The sequence below is a fragment of the Maniola hyperantus genome, chromosome 15 (genome assembly GCF_902806685.2).
Source record: "Maniola hyperantus chromosome 15, iAphHyp1.2, whole genome shotgun sequence".
Lineage (NCBI taxonomy): Eukaryota > Metazoa > Arthropoda > Insecta > Lepidoptera > Nymphalidae > Maniola > Maniola hyperantus.
Window position 1 is genome coordinate 10629830 of NC_048550.1, and position 17569 is coordinate 10647398.

A 17569-nucleotide genomic window follows, 5' to 3' on the forward strand; every position below is an offset into this window, starting at 1 on the left:
TAAGTAAATGAACGAGAGAAACAAAGTAGGTAGATACCTAGAGTCTATTTGGGAGAATTCTAATTTATTCGCCGTCCAACTGTCTCCTTGTCTTATAACTGCAGACATTATCGCACATAGTAGATAAAATAGCCAAATTAAGTTGTCTGAATAAAAAAATTCGGTAGGTACCTAAGTACACGCAAATAAAAATGTTTGATCTACCTACCTACAAAGACTTCAAAAAAACTGTAACTGTAACTGTAATCGGACAAAAGTCCCATACAGATACTAAAAAACTTAGCCGCAATAGCTCAACGGTTAAAGCAGTGGAATCTGAAATGTCGGTGGTTCACACCTGTGTTCACACCCCACACGTTGCATTATTGTCATACCTACTTCTAGCACAAGCTTTACGTTTAGGTAGTTGGTGGAGAAAGGGGAAAGTTTTGATAAAGTGAAATTGGTGAAAATGAAAGTGGTGATAATAAAAAGAATATCCGGCTGAGTTTGTTGTGGGCTCTTCTCAGACCTGGGCGCGTTTGGAACCCCCGTAGCTTTAGTTTTAAGTTTGCGTAATAATTATCATCACTATATCTTACATATCCAACATCTGACCATCAAAAAGAGTATTACCTATTTTGAATAAATCATTTGACTTTGACTTTGACTTTGAAAGGGGAATTTCAATCATGATAATGTTGGTAATAAATATTCTTTAAAAAACTTTAATAAAGAGTACCTACACCTTATTCAGCCAAAAATGATAGATATACTTTTCCTGCTAAGAATACGAGTCATTTAGTACGTGGAAAAGAAGCCGACGGGATAACTTATAAGTTCATGCGACCCACTACTACGTAGGTAATCAGACTAGGTTAATATACCTATAGTAAACTAGATACCTATTCAAATAACATTTATCAAACAATTTTATCGCTAATGTTAAAAAACACCCTCAACTAGATAAAATTAATTAAACGTGATCGATTTATCAACGCCAATAGGATGCACCGATAACGGAGCTTCCAAATGAAATTGATAAGACACGAACAACCGAGGAGGAAATCTGATAATGTTAATGAAACATAATATTTTGTGTGTAACGAAATGAGAGCATAGCAACCGTGGCAACAGTTCCATATCGATGAATAGTTTATGCCATTGCCTCGTGTGCTTACCGCTTACACGTACCTACAAACGGATTCCCCTACAAGCAAGCTGACCCCTACGCCCCAGCTAATAGAAAACCGCACATGCGCAATACGCACCAACCAGCCACAAAACAAGGCCTGTCATGGCCCCCAGTTGTGTTCAGTGCATCAAAATACTCGTAAACAACCAACTAAAACCCAAACAGAAGCACAAATCAGTGGAAGCTTTCAGCTTTTTTAAACAATCACATTACGCATAAAGCTAAACACGCACGCGCGAGGCCCAATCAAAACAAACACGTATGTATTTTGCGATGTAAACATGAACGAGCGTAAGATATTACTCTTCATACTCTCCGTTATTTTTTATTGCTTCTACAGTGTACAAATGTGGTTTACGACGACCAATGTGAACGAAGAAAAACCACTGAATGTAAACACCAACAACAAGCCAGAAGTTAACGATACTAAACTAAACATTTCAAAGCCGAATGTTGTGAAGCCGAAAGTGATACCTTTATTCCTCAAAGACGCATGTAGCTCTCTGGAAGTGTTCACGCAAAAACCTCAGACGGTTAAAATAAAACGGTCCAAATTTAAAGACATGGATCTTCAAAATAATACTATCACGGTGATCGGGATAACAGTGTTTCTAGTTATATTGGTCCTAAATGCATTATTCGATGTGTTGAAAGTGAAAGAAGAAGAACGAGCCAGAAGGAAACTGAATCCAGATGGAGAAAGGAGACAGTCATTAGCTGAGTTTGCTAACAAGAAAATGTTGCGAAGAGAATCAAGCAAGTTTAGTCTGCACTTGTTCCAAATCGCAGAATCTGAAGCGACTCCCAATGAAGAGAAAAAGAGTCCACGAGAAAGCAGGCCGTATACTCGCGCAGAGTCCATTAATTCATACCTCGGTGAGAAGAATCTGATCAAAAACTCAGCTCCAGCGTCGATTGGAGTCACTCCTGTGGAACATAAATTAGTAAAGAGGGAGTCCATTTCAAAGCTGATTGGTATGTGCGCTTCTATTTGTGTCATGCATTTTATTTTTATACAAGATTTCGATCTACACATGTATTTTTACTTATATTATAAATATTTATTTGATGTTACGCTCGAATTTATTAGACAAATCAAATTTTATTGTGTAAGCAAGCTACTTTGCGTAAGCTTTTCCTTATTTATAGATAGGTACAGTTAAGTGTTATACTTCATTCACAAAATAATGTCCATTGTAATCGTAGAGTGCTACGAAAGTTTATCCTAATTAAAAAGCAATTAAAACAAAATTTACCGTCCTATAGTTCGTATCTATAGTTTTCAATTAATTTACCTCACACCATTAAAATATGCACACATTGCAATATAATAGCTTGTTTTTTTAAACATTACGATTTTGTGGTCTTCTGAACAATTACTAAATATTCGTGGAGGATTGACGCGTAAAATTAGCGGTAAAGGTTTCCGTACTATCGTACAAGATGATAGTAACTATGTCCCTTTAATTTTTTTTATTGGCATGGTGGCCATTTTGAAATTCGCCATCTTGGATGTTCTAATAAATTCAAGCGTTGAACAATTTAAATGTGCTACTGAATGTTGTAATAAATAAATTGTAATCAATGTTAAACTTTTTATCTCTCTCACCTGCAGTTTACCTATATTTTTCTTCATTTCTTACAAGGTCTCTCAGACGACTGAAAGAAAATCAGGTAATAAAATTTTCGAGCGTTTTGCTTGCATCCAATATTGATTATGCTTTTCGTTTGCAAAATCACCTTGTGCTTTTTTTTAAATCACGCAATAACTTCTTTTCTTTCTGTTGCTTGCTTCGATGAAAGTATTTTTGATTGAAGTAAAATATGAGTGAAAACTTAATAGTATGTTCCTTTTCCCCTACAACTAAGTGAAAATCGTGCACTTGAAATTGATTCGTACGAGTATGAAAATAAACCGATGCGATGGTTAGAATTCATATACATAATATTATCTAAAGGTTTTCTTTCTGTAGGTAGGTACTAGTTTTACCGCTGAATGTTTAGATCGTACCTAGGTTTCAAACATGTAGATTGAGCTCGTAGAAATAAGCTCTCACCAAATTACGTTAGTTTCTTTGCTTACTATAGACTGTACTCTACCCAAGGAAAGAAGTTAGTAAGGGCTCTCCTCTGTCACGTGATCCCATACAAATGAGAGAAATGAAAATCTCAGTGAGCGTTAACCGTTTTCAGTCACCAACCAATCACAAACATGTTTTCAAAACACATTCGAAATTCAATTCAAAAATATTTTCACAAAACATTCGAAATTCAATTTGAAAACATAGTTTAGTTTGTGATTGGTTGGTGTCTCAAAATGGTTAACGCCCACCGAGATTACGTCTCTGTCATTTGTATGGGATTACGTAACAGAGAGAGAGCCCTATACTAACTTTTTTCCGTGGATGGAGTATAGAATAGTGTATTTTCCGGAATTGGGCAAAGCAGTGGTAGAAACTACCCTATAATTCACACGGACATATACGTTTCTCAGTCCGTTGAACATATAAATTTTCTAAATGAATAGTCAAAGCTATTATTATCGCTATCAGTGTCCATGCCCGAACTGTTGCACCGAAGCAAACTATACCTAATATTATAGTGATAGAGTATACAATACGCATGTTTTGTGCCCCCATGGGATTTCCTATCATCCCATATCTAACCCCTTAAGGTTGATTCACATTGGCAACGAATCGAAGCGAAATTTAAAACTTTTACAACACAACAACACAACAGTTACATTATAAAATATTGACTGTAAAGTAATATGTTATATAATTATTTAAAAAAATTACTTAGGTAGAGTGTTAATTTTTATCTCGGTAGAAATTTTTTGCTATGCGTGATAAAGATACAGGTCGTTACTATGAAAAATTTTCAATATTATGTTAACTTGTACAGGTTGAAAATTGCGTCAATGCGCGCCAATTTGAAGCGACCTTTGTGGATGAATTTTCAAAAATCATTTCATACTTAGTGCGTTACAATAACATATAGTCAATGCATATAGTCCAGTCAAATTAGATATTAAAAGTTACCCTTATTATTAATGCGAAAGTGTGTTTGTTTGTTGGATTGTCCTTCAATCACGTCGCAACGGTGCAACCTGGAGAGTGACAAAGGCTACTTTTATCCCGGAAAACTCGGAACTTCGGAACTCGAAAACCCGGAAAAGAGTTCCCACGGGATTTTTAAAAACCTAATTAAACGCGGACGAAGTCGCGGGCATCAGCTAGTACTATAATAAATGAATTGTGAAAAGTCAACATCGATCCGACATTTGCAAAAAAAATATTCAGGGTTGAAAAAGTAAAATTTTCTTCATAATTTGCAAAAGTACCCCGCATTTAAACATCACTTTAAATGCGGGGACTTGATATATCTACTTATTTGACTGTCTTTTATTTCATTTTATTTTATAAATCGAAATTTTAGCCTCCTTATTTTTATTCTAGGTGCTAGACCCGCCCCGATGGTGCGTCGCTCGTCCTACCCAGCCTTGCCTCTGAATCCTGAGATCCAGACCCTGATGCTGAACAGCAGTCAATCCTCCTTCGACAGCGACGACGAATGTGAAAAGAAACCCCGCCGCGTTAGAATCTTACGCAGATTCTAAGCACCATGACATTTACCTCAAATCAACGAAAATCTTGCGTAAATTGTATTATGGCGAAGCCTTCAGATATGGTTAAACCATTTACCTACGATAATTTAGTACGATAATTTAGATACTTACGTTTTGGTACGATAATTTAGATACTTAGGTACTATAATTTAATAGCCTAGCTCATCAAGCGATATCGCTAGAAAATGCCTATTTATTTATCTAAGTTAAATAAGAAATTTTAAAACAGATTCAAAATTGTATACGTAAACAGGAATATATCGGAAAATAATCTGAGATCAATATTCGACGACGATCGAATAAGGTAATAATTCGGTCGTTTACTTCGATATTAACTTTTGTAAAAGGGAGCCCGTTTTATGTAAAACGTCTCATTTTGATGATAATCTTAATGATAATTATGTATATTCAGATACTAAATAAATATAGCTGCCTACCGACCATTTTTACGAGTCTACTAATAGGTACATACAATTTCATAGTCATACTAGTACATAAAATTTTTCAAACTAAAGATGACCAAGTGACTTGATAGTTGGGTAGGTACAATTAAGTATTTGCTTTTTTCGACTGCTTTACACTTAGCGCACACCACGGTGCGGTGATTTGCGGTGCGTTTTAAAATTCGCAAATTTGAATTTTAATCTGTCAAAATCCAGTGCGGATATAATTCCGCAGTGCGCGCACTTCTATATAGTTCTATAGTTCACAGATTTTTGAAATTCACTGTGGTGTGCGCTAGCTCCTAGACTTTAGAGCACATTAATAATAATTAAATTTTGATTTTCAAAAGGTTTATAAATGTAATGTAGGTATACCTAATATTATGTAATTAAATGATTGAAGGTGTACATATCATTTTATTCTTATGCAGAATATCCAGAGTTTAAGCACAGTTTAAAAAAATTCTAGAAAGTAAGTAAATTTTTTCAATATGAATGTATAACGGCTCTATTAAACACGTTTTTCCTAATATTATAATAGTTATTGCTATGATTTTTTATACGTATTATATCTATAGGGTTTTTGTAGATTTATTACACCCTATCAGCGCCTTATGTATTAACTTATTAAAGTATTATATAAAAATTCTTGTAGGTACCTGTGTAAAGCTTACAATATTCTTCAAAGTCTGATCTTAATTAGTAAATAGTTGATCAAAACTAGATTTTATATTGAATTAAAATATTTACCATAGTTTTCCATGTAACAAAACTCTTCGTCGATTTTACTGCAAACTTTGTATTATTATAATATACCTAATATACATATATACTATACTATAACTTCAAAATATTTAAACATATAAATTCAGTTCTGATGTTTATTAAATTATTATTTATAAGCATAAGAAAATTGTACTTATCCGGAAATAAATTTATCCAAAACATTCTCTATTTTTTAAAGAGTTCCACGTGCCAGCTTAATTTATAAGCTAGAATAGTAGATACCTACTCATATCGCCGTCGACAGCTGCTTAATTGAAATTTAATTGATGAAATGAAATTTAACACGGCTGCCGAAGAATTTCAGCTAATATTTAATTCGAACTCCCGCAAGCTAAATTTGTGTTTTGTGATGCAATAAAAAATATACACACATACATTTTTTAAATGTAAATCGAAAGCTGGTTCACCCGAATGCATTAGGGTTGGAGGGAAACATTTTGAAAAGCTCACACTCCAGCTATTTTTCATTTCTCGCCCACGTATACGTATATGCCTGTGTTTAGTATGATTTATTTATATAGCACGATATTCATCTCAGAATAACTATACCTACATAGATGTGGATTGCGGATCATGATCCAAATAACACACAACATGCCCCAACCAAAGATTGGCAACCAAATTCAATAAAACCAATGAAATTGCTCTAATTTTAAATGAAAGACCTTGCTACAGTTTTAAAAATAATACTCCCTAACCTCGTATGAAGACGCAGTCTAACTGAGACGGGAATAAGATAAACGCGTCTTTATTGTGTAAATACACAACATTATGTTAGTGTAACGCAATAGAAAATTAGGTAAAAGTTTAGTCCAAGTAGTTTACATGAATAAATCATGAAATTTAAAAACCATCAAGACGTAAAATTAAAATAATTTGATAATATTATATTGTAGAACAATCTCAACAAAATATAATTAAACTTATAAAAAATGAATAAACAATGGTAAATGTTTACCTAAATAAGAATCCGAAATGAAAACGATGAACGTTACAATATATTGAAGAAGATAACTTTATAAAAGCGGAAACAAAAATGGACTACAAACAAGCAGTAAACAGCGTCCTACACTGGAACTACAGAGGTTTCACAGAATTCCCACTACAACATCTCCAAGGTGAAGAAACCGAGATAACGGATATTTATTTGAAGGAAAATTTAATATCACGTATACCCAGCGATATTGGTAAACTGAATAACCTAGAGAGCTTATATCTGAGCGGGAATGACATTACCAAGTTGCCGAGAGAGATATCAAAGTTGAGTCGCCTAAAGTGCCTGGACCTTAGTGGGAATCGATTGCAATATATACCGGACGAGATCGGCGAAATGAGGAGCCTTAAATTTTTGATATTGGACGAAAATGAGCTGCGTGAACTGCCTTTAAGAATCTCTGAACTACGGATGCTACGATACCTATCGGTTTGTGGTAATTCATGTTGTTGATTTGGTTTGAGTGTTACATAATTTGCGTGTGTGTGCAACATAACCAATTATACAAACTTAATATAAAGGTAAGTGGATAACTGATATAATAAATAATTCTTTTAAAAAAATAGGCCACTTTTAAGCAACAAATTAAGTAAGTAGGTACCTACTTAATATATAAAACAGATTAAATTAACTGTGTCTGTAGGTAGGGAAATTAAACAGATATTTTGCTAATATGCTTACGATGCACAAAGAAGATTTTAAGATAGAAAAAGACACAAAAGAAATGAAATGGCTCGATTAACAGGTAGGTATTCTCAACTATAGAATATATTGAAGCACAAGCTTAAATAAATAAATGATAACGAACAGTAATAAATACAATCATACTTCTAATATATATATAATTCAGGTACTTAGCAACGTAGTTCTTTCTCAAAAAATATCTATATTATTTTATAAAATAATTAAAAAGTGCTTAGTAGCTTACCGACAGATTATGTGTACGTACGTAGGTACATTGATTATTATTATTATTATTAATTTCAAACGTAAAGTGGACTACAACATAAACATTATCACTACCGCAAAAGAAGACATTTTAAAACTTTAGAACTGATACAAAAATAATGTCTATGAAACAATTTATTCCACTGAATTGATTCCGATAAATCTAACAACCTACATTTTGATGTTCCCAATACAAGCAGATTTAGTGTCCCTCGTAAAGCAACGGAAGCAGTTGTAACTGTTGTAGTTATGTTAGTAGATAGCAAACTAGCCGTTATAAATCAAGTCTAACGTTTCCTTATTGATCTGTTTGACCCATTTAACTCGCAACTTGCGGAAATCGCTGAAGAAAGTTGAGCTAATTGTTCGCAGGCTATAGGAGACCTGACCAGGGGTTTTGTTAGACTAACACAATGGATCGAATGTAATTTTTCAGTGGTTAATGCGCACAAGGAAGCTCTAAACCTAGTGCTAAAACTAGGTAACTATGCCGTATGTTCATAGTTCTTTTTAGGGTTCCGTACCCGAAGGCCTACCCTATTAGGCACTAAGCCTTCGCTGTCCGTTCGTCCGTCCGTCTGTTAGTTAGCGGGTTGTCCACATAAACCGCAATAGGTAGAGAGTTGAATGAAAAAATTTTTCACAGATTGTGTAGGAGGTAGGTACTTCTATTGCTACTATTTAAATAAAAAATTCGAAATGGCCGCTACGTAAATTAAAAAAAATTGGGGTGGATTTTTCCAAGGATATCCTGCCACACGGATTCCACAGGTGACCGGAAGGCTGGCAGTTAGCTCGGTCAGCATATTATTCTGACCAACCAACCAATGGCAACGAAGCCAGCGTTCTGGGCACCTTGCCCCGTTACATGATATTTTTGATGTTTAGTTATTTCAAAATTAAGTAGTTAGTTAGTTATTTCTTTAATTAAAATCGTTTTCTGAGCTAAAATATATGAATTGGCATTTCAGATAACAAATTACAATGGCTGCCGCAAAGACCCGTGTACAATTACCATCACTGCGAATTCAGATTCTGGCGAAACCGAAGTCTAAGCACCATACCCTATTCCCTGTGGTACCATATGTTTAGAGGGCAACAGACTAGAAGCCTTAATATAGGGTAAGTTCAAATAATAAAATTGCCTACCAAGAGTTCAGTAAGAAGTTAATGAAAAGTCACTCTGTTTTTGTTCGTAAAAAAATAAAATAAACAACAAAATTCAAAATATAGTACGTACCTACAACTGATATGTGATAAACAAATTGTTAAGTATCCCATAAACGTCTTGTACCTATTATTGGCTACCTATACCAAGCCAAGAATTTAGTATGACGTTGTTGTGCTATAATAAATAATTGCACGCATTGCACTGGTTTCTTGTAAGTATAAGAATTTCACAGTTTTTATTTGGTAGGTACCTACCTACCTGATCATTAATGGAAAATTTCTCCCCTTTGGAAGGCGCACATCCGAAGAAAATTTGTCTGTGTGTATAGTTCTTCTTATTAAAATATTGCTTTTGTCTTACAGATGTTTTGACAATTCTATATGTAATGACACAAACTACAATGATAAACTCGTATTACAACTTAGCCAAATTAACAACGAATCAAATACAAAAATATATTTTCCTAAAAAATTTGAACACATTTTAGGTAGAAATATAATCACTACACCAAGTCTTACGGAACTATGCAGAAGAAAATTTTACCAAATGCTCGATAGTGCTTCAAAAAGATTAACTACATCACCAACTATTAGTGTCTATTCTGATGTTAATTACGACGAAGAATTGGAAAACAATAATAGTATTAATAGTCTCCAAGAATATTTTGAAGATTTCAATTTAAAGAATGGTGTGTGTTCTAAAAAGGATATTAATGAAGAATACTATGAGAAATGCAAAGGAGATACGAAAGTAGACAAACTGTTTATTAAAGCTAAAATGAAAGGATACTGTGTTCCATCGGATATTGTGGAAGAACATTTTTATTATTTACCGAAATTTCTTAAGGATGATTTATGCAATGGACCTATATCGAGATGTGAAAATGTGAACTGCAAAAAACCTCTATTCGATTTCGTCTATTTCGAATTTTGCTTAGAGTACGTACCTACTACCTATCTTAATGTTGTTTAAATATTTCTCATAATGTCTTCATTTACTTATTTACCGAGATCTCTAAATAATATATTTTTTGTTTCGGTTACAGAAAAATAATTTTAATTGAAAACATTGAAGATGTTTTGTTAAATGCCGAATTTTGTTCCAAAACTTGTGCTGATACATGGAAAACTGGCAAAGCTGTGCTGAATTGGGAGTTTGTTTTTATAACATAAAATGTACCTAAACTTAAGTAGATATTATATAGAATTGTATTATTTATTAAAATACTTGAACAAATCAGTCCTGGTTTCTCTATCATTTTATGTAGGTGACGTCTAATGGATGCTCTGGTAGGTATAAGTGCTAAATATTTACAATATTAAGTACAAATATTCCGGATCTTCTTGTCTGATGAACACCTTTGGATATTAAACTTCTCTGTCACCAAACCATTAGGTACCAAAATAAATTAAAAAGGATTGCGGAGGATTCCATCAACCTACGATGCGTAGGTTAGGTAAATCTAATATCTATACAATATATATCTACGGTTTTCTCACGATAATTTTCTTTGCCGAACCTACCTAGCTTGAGTATCTAGTGTTAGTAGTATAGTAGGTAGATACAGGTAATGATAAGAAAACATTATTTCTGGCCTTTTAACCCTCAAAGTGAAATTTGTAAGAAAGATCAATTTCTTCAAATAAAATTCCGACGAATAAAGTCAGCCACAATGTTAGCACCACGAATATCAATTTCAATAATTATTTTATTCAGAAACAAGTTAGCCCTTGACTGCAATCTCACCTGGTAGTAAGTGATGATGCAGTCTAAGATGGAAGCGGGCTAACCTGGAAGGGGTTCGGCAGTTTTTATTAAACCCATGCCCCTTTGGTTTCTACACGGCATCGTACCGGAACGCTAAATCGCTCCGCAGCACGGCTTTGTTAACTAGCCACGGCAGAAGCCTCCCGTTACACCAGCTGACTAGAAATTTAGAAATCATAAAAACTAACATGATAGTAAAGATTAATAAAACCGGCCAAGTGCGTGGCAGGCCACGCGCAGTGTAGGGTTCCGTAGTCATACTCCTTAACCTGTGAACCCTACTTAGCCGTGATAGTTTTCCTTTAAAATTGGTTATATATACTACTGCTGTGAATTTTTTCACATTGCTATATACTACCGTTTGGCTGATAAAGGAGGGGGACACTTGACTCTAATAAAAATTAGCACTTTAAAACATCATATTTTACAAACGGATCTAGAAATCGAAAAATGATGTTCCCACAGTATTTTTAAAAAGACCTATTCAACGATACCCCACACTATGGGATAGACGAGATAAAAAAATCATCTCCACTTTACATGTAGGGGAGCTAGCTAGGTACCTTAAAAAAACATTTATCTCAATTTTATTTCACCACTTTGTCGGCGTGATTAATATTTATACCCATGCCAAATTACAGATTTCTAGCACTAATAGTATCTGAGATTAACCGAGGACGGACGGACGGACCGACAGAAGGACATGGCGAAACTATAAGGGTTCCTTGTTTACTACGGAACCCTAAAAAGCGACGAGATCAGACTGAATCCTTAACTACTCACAGGTAATTTCGAGGACACAAATGCTATTTGTCGAAAAGTAAAATATCAGGATCCGAGATAAATGCAGTCGACTGAGACGGTTATATTGGATTTAACGTCGCCGATACAAATGGCAGACATTAGGGCCAGAAGGCTTTACAGGTACCTACTTACTTACCTAAATAAATAAGAAACCTTTTTATTTACGGTAGACATACGTTAGTTTTAGTATAGACTACCTACCACAGAACACTCGAAACGTGTCGAATATTTTTACATAAAGAAATATACCTACACAAGATTTCAAAAATATTAATTAATGTTTACGAAGTTATAAGTATATGAGTCGTTGCCCTCGCAAAACATGGTCACCCCAAGTGAGCGGCTGTGAGCGAACGGGACGGCTGGAGTGCGATGTGACGTTTTGTCGGTCTCAACGACAGAGACAAACGCTCTACGAAACCGCTACCTCTTTCTAAAGGTCTGCCGTAAGTTGTTTTTTTTTTCTAGTAATAAGAATAAATTTTTCAGTTTTTTGTTTCGGTAAGATAAAATAAAACCCAAAGTTGATTTATTTTTCGTTTTTATTACATTAACCAGCCACCATCAAATCATCAAATAATCATTAAATAAATAAATTAAAATTGCTGACAGGGTACAAGAGAGATTGGTAAACAAAATATTTTGTTAAAATTTTAAAATAATTTATATTAAAATGCAGATTGTAGAAATATCACAACCGAAGAATACAGACAGAAATGCACCACAGCTTAAAAATAGCAGTTCAACTACCCTACCCTACCGCGGAAAGAAATTAGTAGGTACCTGTAGCATCAACACAAAATATGATAGAGGCAAAATCTCAGTGGGCGTTAACTATTTTGAGTCACCAACTAATCACAAACGCAACTATGTTTTCTAATTGAATTTCAAATGCTTTTTGAAAACATTTTCAAGTTTAATTTTGCATGTGTGGGTTAGCTAAGACGTGGTGCAAATAAAAGCATAAGTTATGTACACACTATAATTTTATAAACCCACATTATATACAAATAAAGTTAAAGTTTTTGTTTTTGTATGTATACAAAGTAACATAATTATTTACAATGGACACAGTAACCTATATTTAGCGCGATTCACCCAACTAGGATGCAACGTTACCTAATAACTAGGCGAGTAATAGCGAACTGGAACAATGGAAAACTCCCTTTTTTAGCCATGCCTAAAATTCCCTACGTTCGTATGCTTTCCACGAAATGCGTAGACTGCACCTGCTTCATGCACCTGTTGTTAATAGGTATGAGGTGTGCGCGCAGGTGGCATTCCTATTTAGCGCACAGATATTCTTATCGCAGCTTAGCAATGCTACAGTTAAGCGTCACCACAAATGTCTTTTGAAAACATGTTTGAGATTGGTTGGTGCCTCAGAATGGTTAACGCCCAGTGAGTTTTTGCCTCTATCATTTGTATGGGATTACGTTACAAAGAGAGCGCTATACTAACTTCATTCCGCGGATAGGGTATAGAGTAATAACAGCATGTTCACGTCAAAGTATAAGTGTGAGCGTGCAAGCGAGATATAAAACGTATAAAAATATGGTGACCGTGAGACCGAGATCTTTAGCACTTTGACTTTGCTCAGACTTGAGTTAAGGCTCTGAGTGAAGGGGATAAAGAGGGTATATCTGTCTCGTTTTAGCTTGCAGTAAATTCTGCGCAAAATCAAAGTAGGTACACTATATATCTCGGTCTCAGTGTATTCTCTTCCGCCGAGTTTCTTGCTGGTTTTTTAGATAGGAGTGGCATTCCGAATCAGTGGTAAATTATTTTGACGATTCAAAAGCATTTGTGAAAGTTTATTTGAATAAAAATATATTCTATATTCTATTCGCCCATTAATAAGTACGCCTGCACTTTTGACGTGAACACGCACTAAGATTCGCGTTGCACGTGATGTAATATGCATTTCATAAACAAAAAATATGTTCTATAATTTTATTATATCAATAAGAAAATAATTATTGATTTTTATCAAATAATTTAGTATCAATAATAACAAGACGTTTGCAGTAAAACGTTTTGTTTGGATTGACGATTATTTCTAGGCTGTGGTAAATAGCTTAAAATTAAAAATTTGTTCGAAAAAATTCTCAAAAAATAAAAAAAGTCTTTTAAAACAGCTCATTATTTAAGTACTCGATATACAAAAACGCGTGGCATATACATAAAATATTTTCACGATCATCATCAATCAACAAAAACTATGAAAAACTAGCTCGTCTATACTCAATAATTTAATTTAAAAATATGTCTCCACATTTGTGCCTTATATTAATGGAACAGAAGTTTATCTGTAGCAAAACGGTTGAGATCACAGTCTAACAATCGTACAGTTAGGCAATCAATAAACTCGAACTCACAGCGAAGTACTGGCGCCGCGGCGGCGGTGGCGGTGCGGATTGCGCCCTATACACTCGCTTGTATGTTGACCCGATTAAGTTTTTTAATTAAATAATTATTATGCAAAACAGAGCTATAAAACAACTCTTTATATAAAAATCCAGCTGTACAGAAAGTTATTATATGATAAAACTTAAAATAATATTAATACAATAAATCCTAAAAACTAAACATAAATTAATTACACTTCTTGTTTGACACCACCAATCATAGTAGTAAACAGATCTAATCTCTGATGATGAAGATAATAAACGAACAAACCTTAAGTTCGTGAGTATTTTTTTGTATTTAAGACTCCAAAGCTTAATCATTCGATTGTCAAATGTCATTAGGTTTTAGCGCTCGACTAGAACTTACTATAAAGTCAACTAATCGTCCGCGTCGTAGCTACTATATGATTGCTAAGCTGTGGTTGACACGCAACTGTATGCAATAGCTATATAATTATAATAAAAATATACTTAATAATTTATTAAAAATAGTTTTGGCGAATGCCATCCGCTTGGTTTTGGGTGTAAAATGACGTAATATACATATAGCTTCGTATAAAAGATTATTGTTCTATATAAAAGTCTTTATTTGTTATAAAAATATATACCAAGTCAAACAGGCAACGCTCGAAAAATAATGAGAATTTAAGATGCGAAAAAATTATGTTATAGACCGTTTCGCTTCAGACATAAGTTTTAGCAAAATGGGGCAGTTGAGAAAAAAGTGCGATTGAAACTAGTGCAACATGTATGGAACTGAAACTAGTCGGGCATACTCCCACAAACAGGTGAGTTAAGTCGGTCATACATAATATAATATTAAATCAATTTACTCAAATTTTTTGACTTATTATTCAGGTGTTTAGTTTTATTTTAGAGTATTTTTGTTCTCATTTGAAAAATTCGAATATTTTATATTTATTGTCTATAAAATATCGGGCGATATTCCGATACAAAGTTTTGCTACCTATAGCGGTAGCAATATCCGTGTAGAATTGAACAGTAAGAATACCGCATACGCACTCAGTGTTTGCTACCCACAGCGGCAGCAAATATCGCGTATATCTTACGTGGACCTCGTTTCATCGGCGGAGAACTAAAAACTGCAGGATGTTTGATGCAGATGAACTAAAAACTGAAAACATGCATGCCATGCATGCTGAAACTCAGAACTCAGGCAGCTCGGAATGAACAGATTCCAGGAAGCCACGGAGGAGGAGGAACGAGATCTTAGTCGAGATAGTGATGTGCAGCCTGCGATGGGAAAAGAGCGAATATGAGGGACAAGGATGAGACAAAAAGTAATTTATAAGGAGTTCAACGGGCGCTCTCCCGCGATTCAGTCCATAAGTTTCAATAATTAATATGTAGGAGCTTCTATGGCTAATGGACTGCAGATTTGATAAAAAAAATAAGTTTATTAAAGCGTAATTCGATTCACGCCTACTCCACTTTGCTAAATATAAATAAGGACTTATAAATCTAATTCGCAGAAAATTCATAACATCATTCGTACTTTAGTTTTTCTCTCAGACTTATCATACCTACTCATCGCAAGCTGTAGTTTTCTTCGGCCGGTATTCCGTAGTAGGTACCGTTTAACTCGTATGGGCCCTCACATCTGAAAATAAGATACAGGAGTTACATTGAAAGCTCTAAGAACTATTAGAAGGCTCGTAAGTTATTAAATCTATGGATTTTTAGTGATATATTGCTATTGGATCTCGACTATTCCCGATCGGTCCTGCCTACTGATTCGCTAACTCAGTGTCTAATACTAATAACACTTCGTCGGAACTCATCGGAACAATGTCATCAAGACTTGCAAGCCTTCCGATGAGTCAATTGGCGCACCTTGGGATCCCAACGTGTATCGGTCCTTCGAACAAGTATAAGTGCAACTCACAGTTCGCAAGGCCCATACGGGCACGTCGGCTATGAGTCGTCGGCCGCCTCCGCCGCGCGCGCGCTGTTATAGAACAGGACACACGGACTCTTCCACCAACTGCTGAACTGGACCACTTCGTCGGAACTAACCGGAACGATGCTGTATAGATATAAAATAGGCATACTATAGTCCAGATGAATTTAAAAGAACATTTCATATTATAAATTGTCACCTTCAAAGTCAGTATTGTAGATGGTTACATAATGTGTCATAATATGTCACAGTTTTCGTACTAATTTATGACAATTATACAAAATGAGCGTCATTTCAAGAAAATATTTTCTGTCAAAATTACAAAAAATAATAATAAAAAATACATTAAAATCCTTTTTTTTCATGGAAGCGTACGGACATGCGTACGAGTGTACAAGCGTGCGAACGTGTTTACGTGCGCGTGCGATATTCCTTTTAAAAATCCCTCTAAAGTGAACTCACTTCAAATCGTTGAACAGGAACCACCGCGATTCGTCATCCTTGTCCGGTATTCTCACGTAAGCGACGAGGTTTTTTGGAGTGTCCTCAACGCAAACGACCACCGAAGATAGAGTGTATTCTTCCTCGTGTTGAACGTTTATTTGTTTTTTCTTAGGTTTGCTGAAGTCAATTCTAGGCTCCGTTGGTGAATTATCAGTCTAAAATTGAAAATTTACATCATTTTGTTAATAAGATCAATACCATCCGTCCGATACAGTCTATTTCACACGGTTCAATTTGACTGGACCCGAATTGCCCGTTTAATTGCTTCATATGAGGAGTAGTTAACGAAATCTACGATACAATTTACTCACACAAAATCTACATTTCATTGGCAACTAAATAAGATTCTAACGGTCTTGTTCGACTTGACAGAGACTGACAATTTTTTAGCGTAACTACCAGATAATTTATAATTTGTGGTTCGTTTTTAATTTAAGAGCAATCATTTATCATACCTAAGATATGTTACGTTCATATAACACGGCGTATAAAAAGCTTACTCACTGATGAGTAAGACAGATGATACAAAACGCACGAGAACAGAAGAGATAGCGCTCTACGAATGTGCCCAATATTCAGTCTTGGACACGTATGTAACGTATCTACCTTTTTACATATATTATATTTATATAATTTCCATAACAGTATAATTTCCTTTTAAGACACCAACTTACCTTATCATCAATAATAACTTCGCCGTCAGTTTGCAATCGAATGTGCAACTGATGAGGCAAAATGCAATTAGTTTCTTGCGAGGAATTGTTTAGGGAATTCATCTGCGGCCCCGATGAGAGCCTAAAAATATTTATTATGCAAATTTAGTATACATTCTTAATGATTTAATCATACTATCCGCTTAGAAACTAAAAATTTTGCATGTAGGTTTTCTCTATAACATAGTATACTACGCGACAGGTTGAACTGGTAATCGGGGAGGGAACGCCCCGCGCTTACCCGGTGCGAGCGAGCGCGGGTGGCATGTGGGTGTGCGTGGTGTCCCCCCGCCTCATACCCCGATTGT

At 34.9% G+C, this 17569-nt stretch overlaps 3 protein-coding genes across 5 annotated transcripts in view; 2 read left to right on the forward strand and 1 right to left on the reverse strand.

The window, feature by feature from the left end:
- Nucleotides 1-1252: 1252 nt before the first annotated feature.
- Nucleotides 1253-6192, forward strand: LOC117988841 (uncharacterized). Of its 2 annotated transcripts, XM_034976102.2 has the most exons (3): nt 1253-2149; nt 2821-2848; nt 4633-4761. In XM_034976102.2, exons 1-2 carry the CDS (start codon nt 1456-1458, stop codon nt 2835-2837), a joined length of 711 nt encoding a protein of 236 aa, XP_034831993.1. In that variant the 5' UTR covers nt 1253-1455; the 3' UTR covers nt 2838-2848; nt 4633-4761. The 2 variants fall into 2 exon arrangements, with proteins under 2 accessions (XP_034831993.1, XP_034831992.1); XM_034976101.2 differs by lacking the exon at nt 2821-2848 and having other exon boundaries at nt 4633-6192.
- Nucleotides 6193-6696: 504 nt separating this feature from the next.
- Nucleotides 6697-10380, forward strand: LOC117989051 (uncharacterized). The gene is made up of 5 exons (XM_034976353.2): nt 6697-6847; nt 6928-7461; nt 8945-9095; nt 9507-10082; nt 10190-10380. Exons 2-5 carry the CDS (start codon nt 7068-7070, stop codon nt 10314-10316), a joined length of 1248 nt encoding a protein of 415 aa, XP_034832244.1. The 5' UTR covers nt 6697-6847; nt 6928-7067; the 3' UTR covers nt 10317-10380.
- A 1859-nt stretch (nt 10381-12239) lies between these two features.
- LOC117988827 (PAN2-PAN3 deadenylation complex catalytic subunit PAN2-like) overlaps nt 12240-17569 on the reverse strand; it is a 29801-nt gene continuing 24471 nt past the window's right edge. For both annotated transcript variants that reach the window (XM_069503609.1, XM_034976087.2), the window contains 4 exons: nt 17223-17343; nt 16507-16703; nt 16030-16170; nt 12240-15744 (listed from right to left, as the gene is read on the reverse strand). In XM_069503609.1, coding sequence (XP_069359710.1) covers nt 16059-16170; nt 16507-16703; nt 17223-17343 — 430 coding nt within the window. In that variant the 3' untranslated portion in view covers nt 12240-15744; nt 16030-16058. The remainder of the gene's footprint in view (nt 15745-16029; nt 16171-16506; nt 16704-17222; nt 17344-17569) is intronic.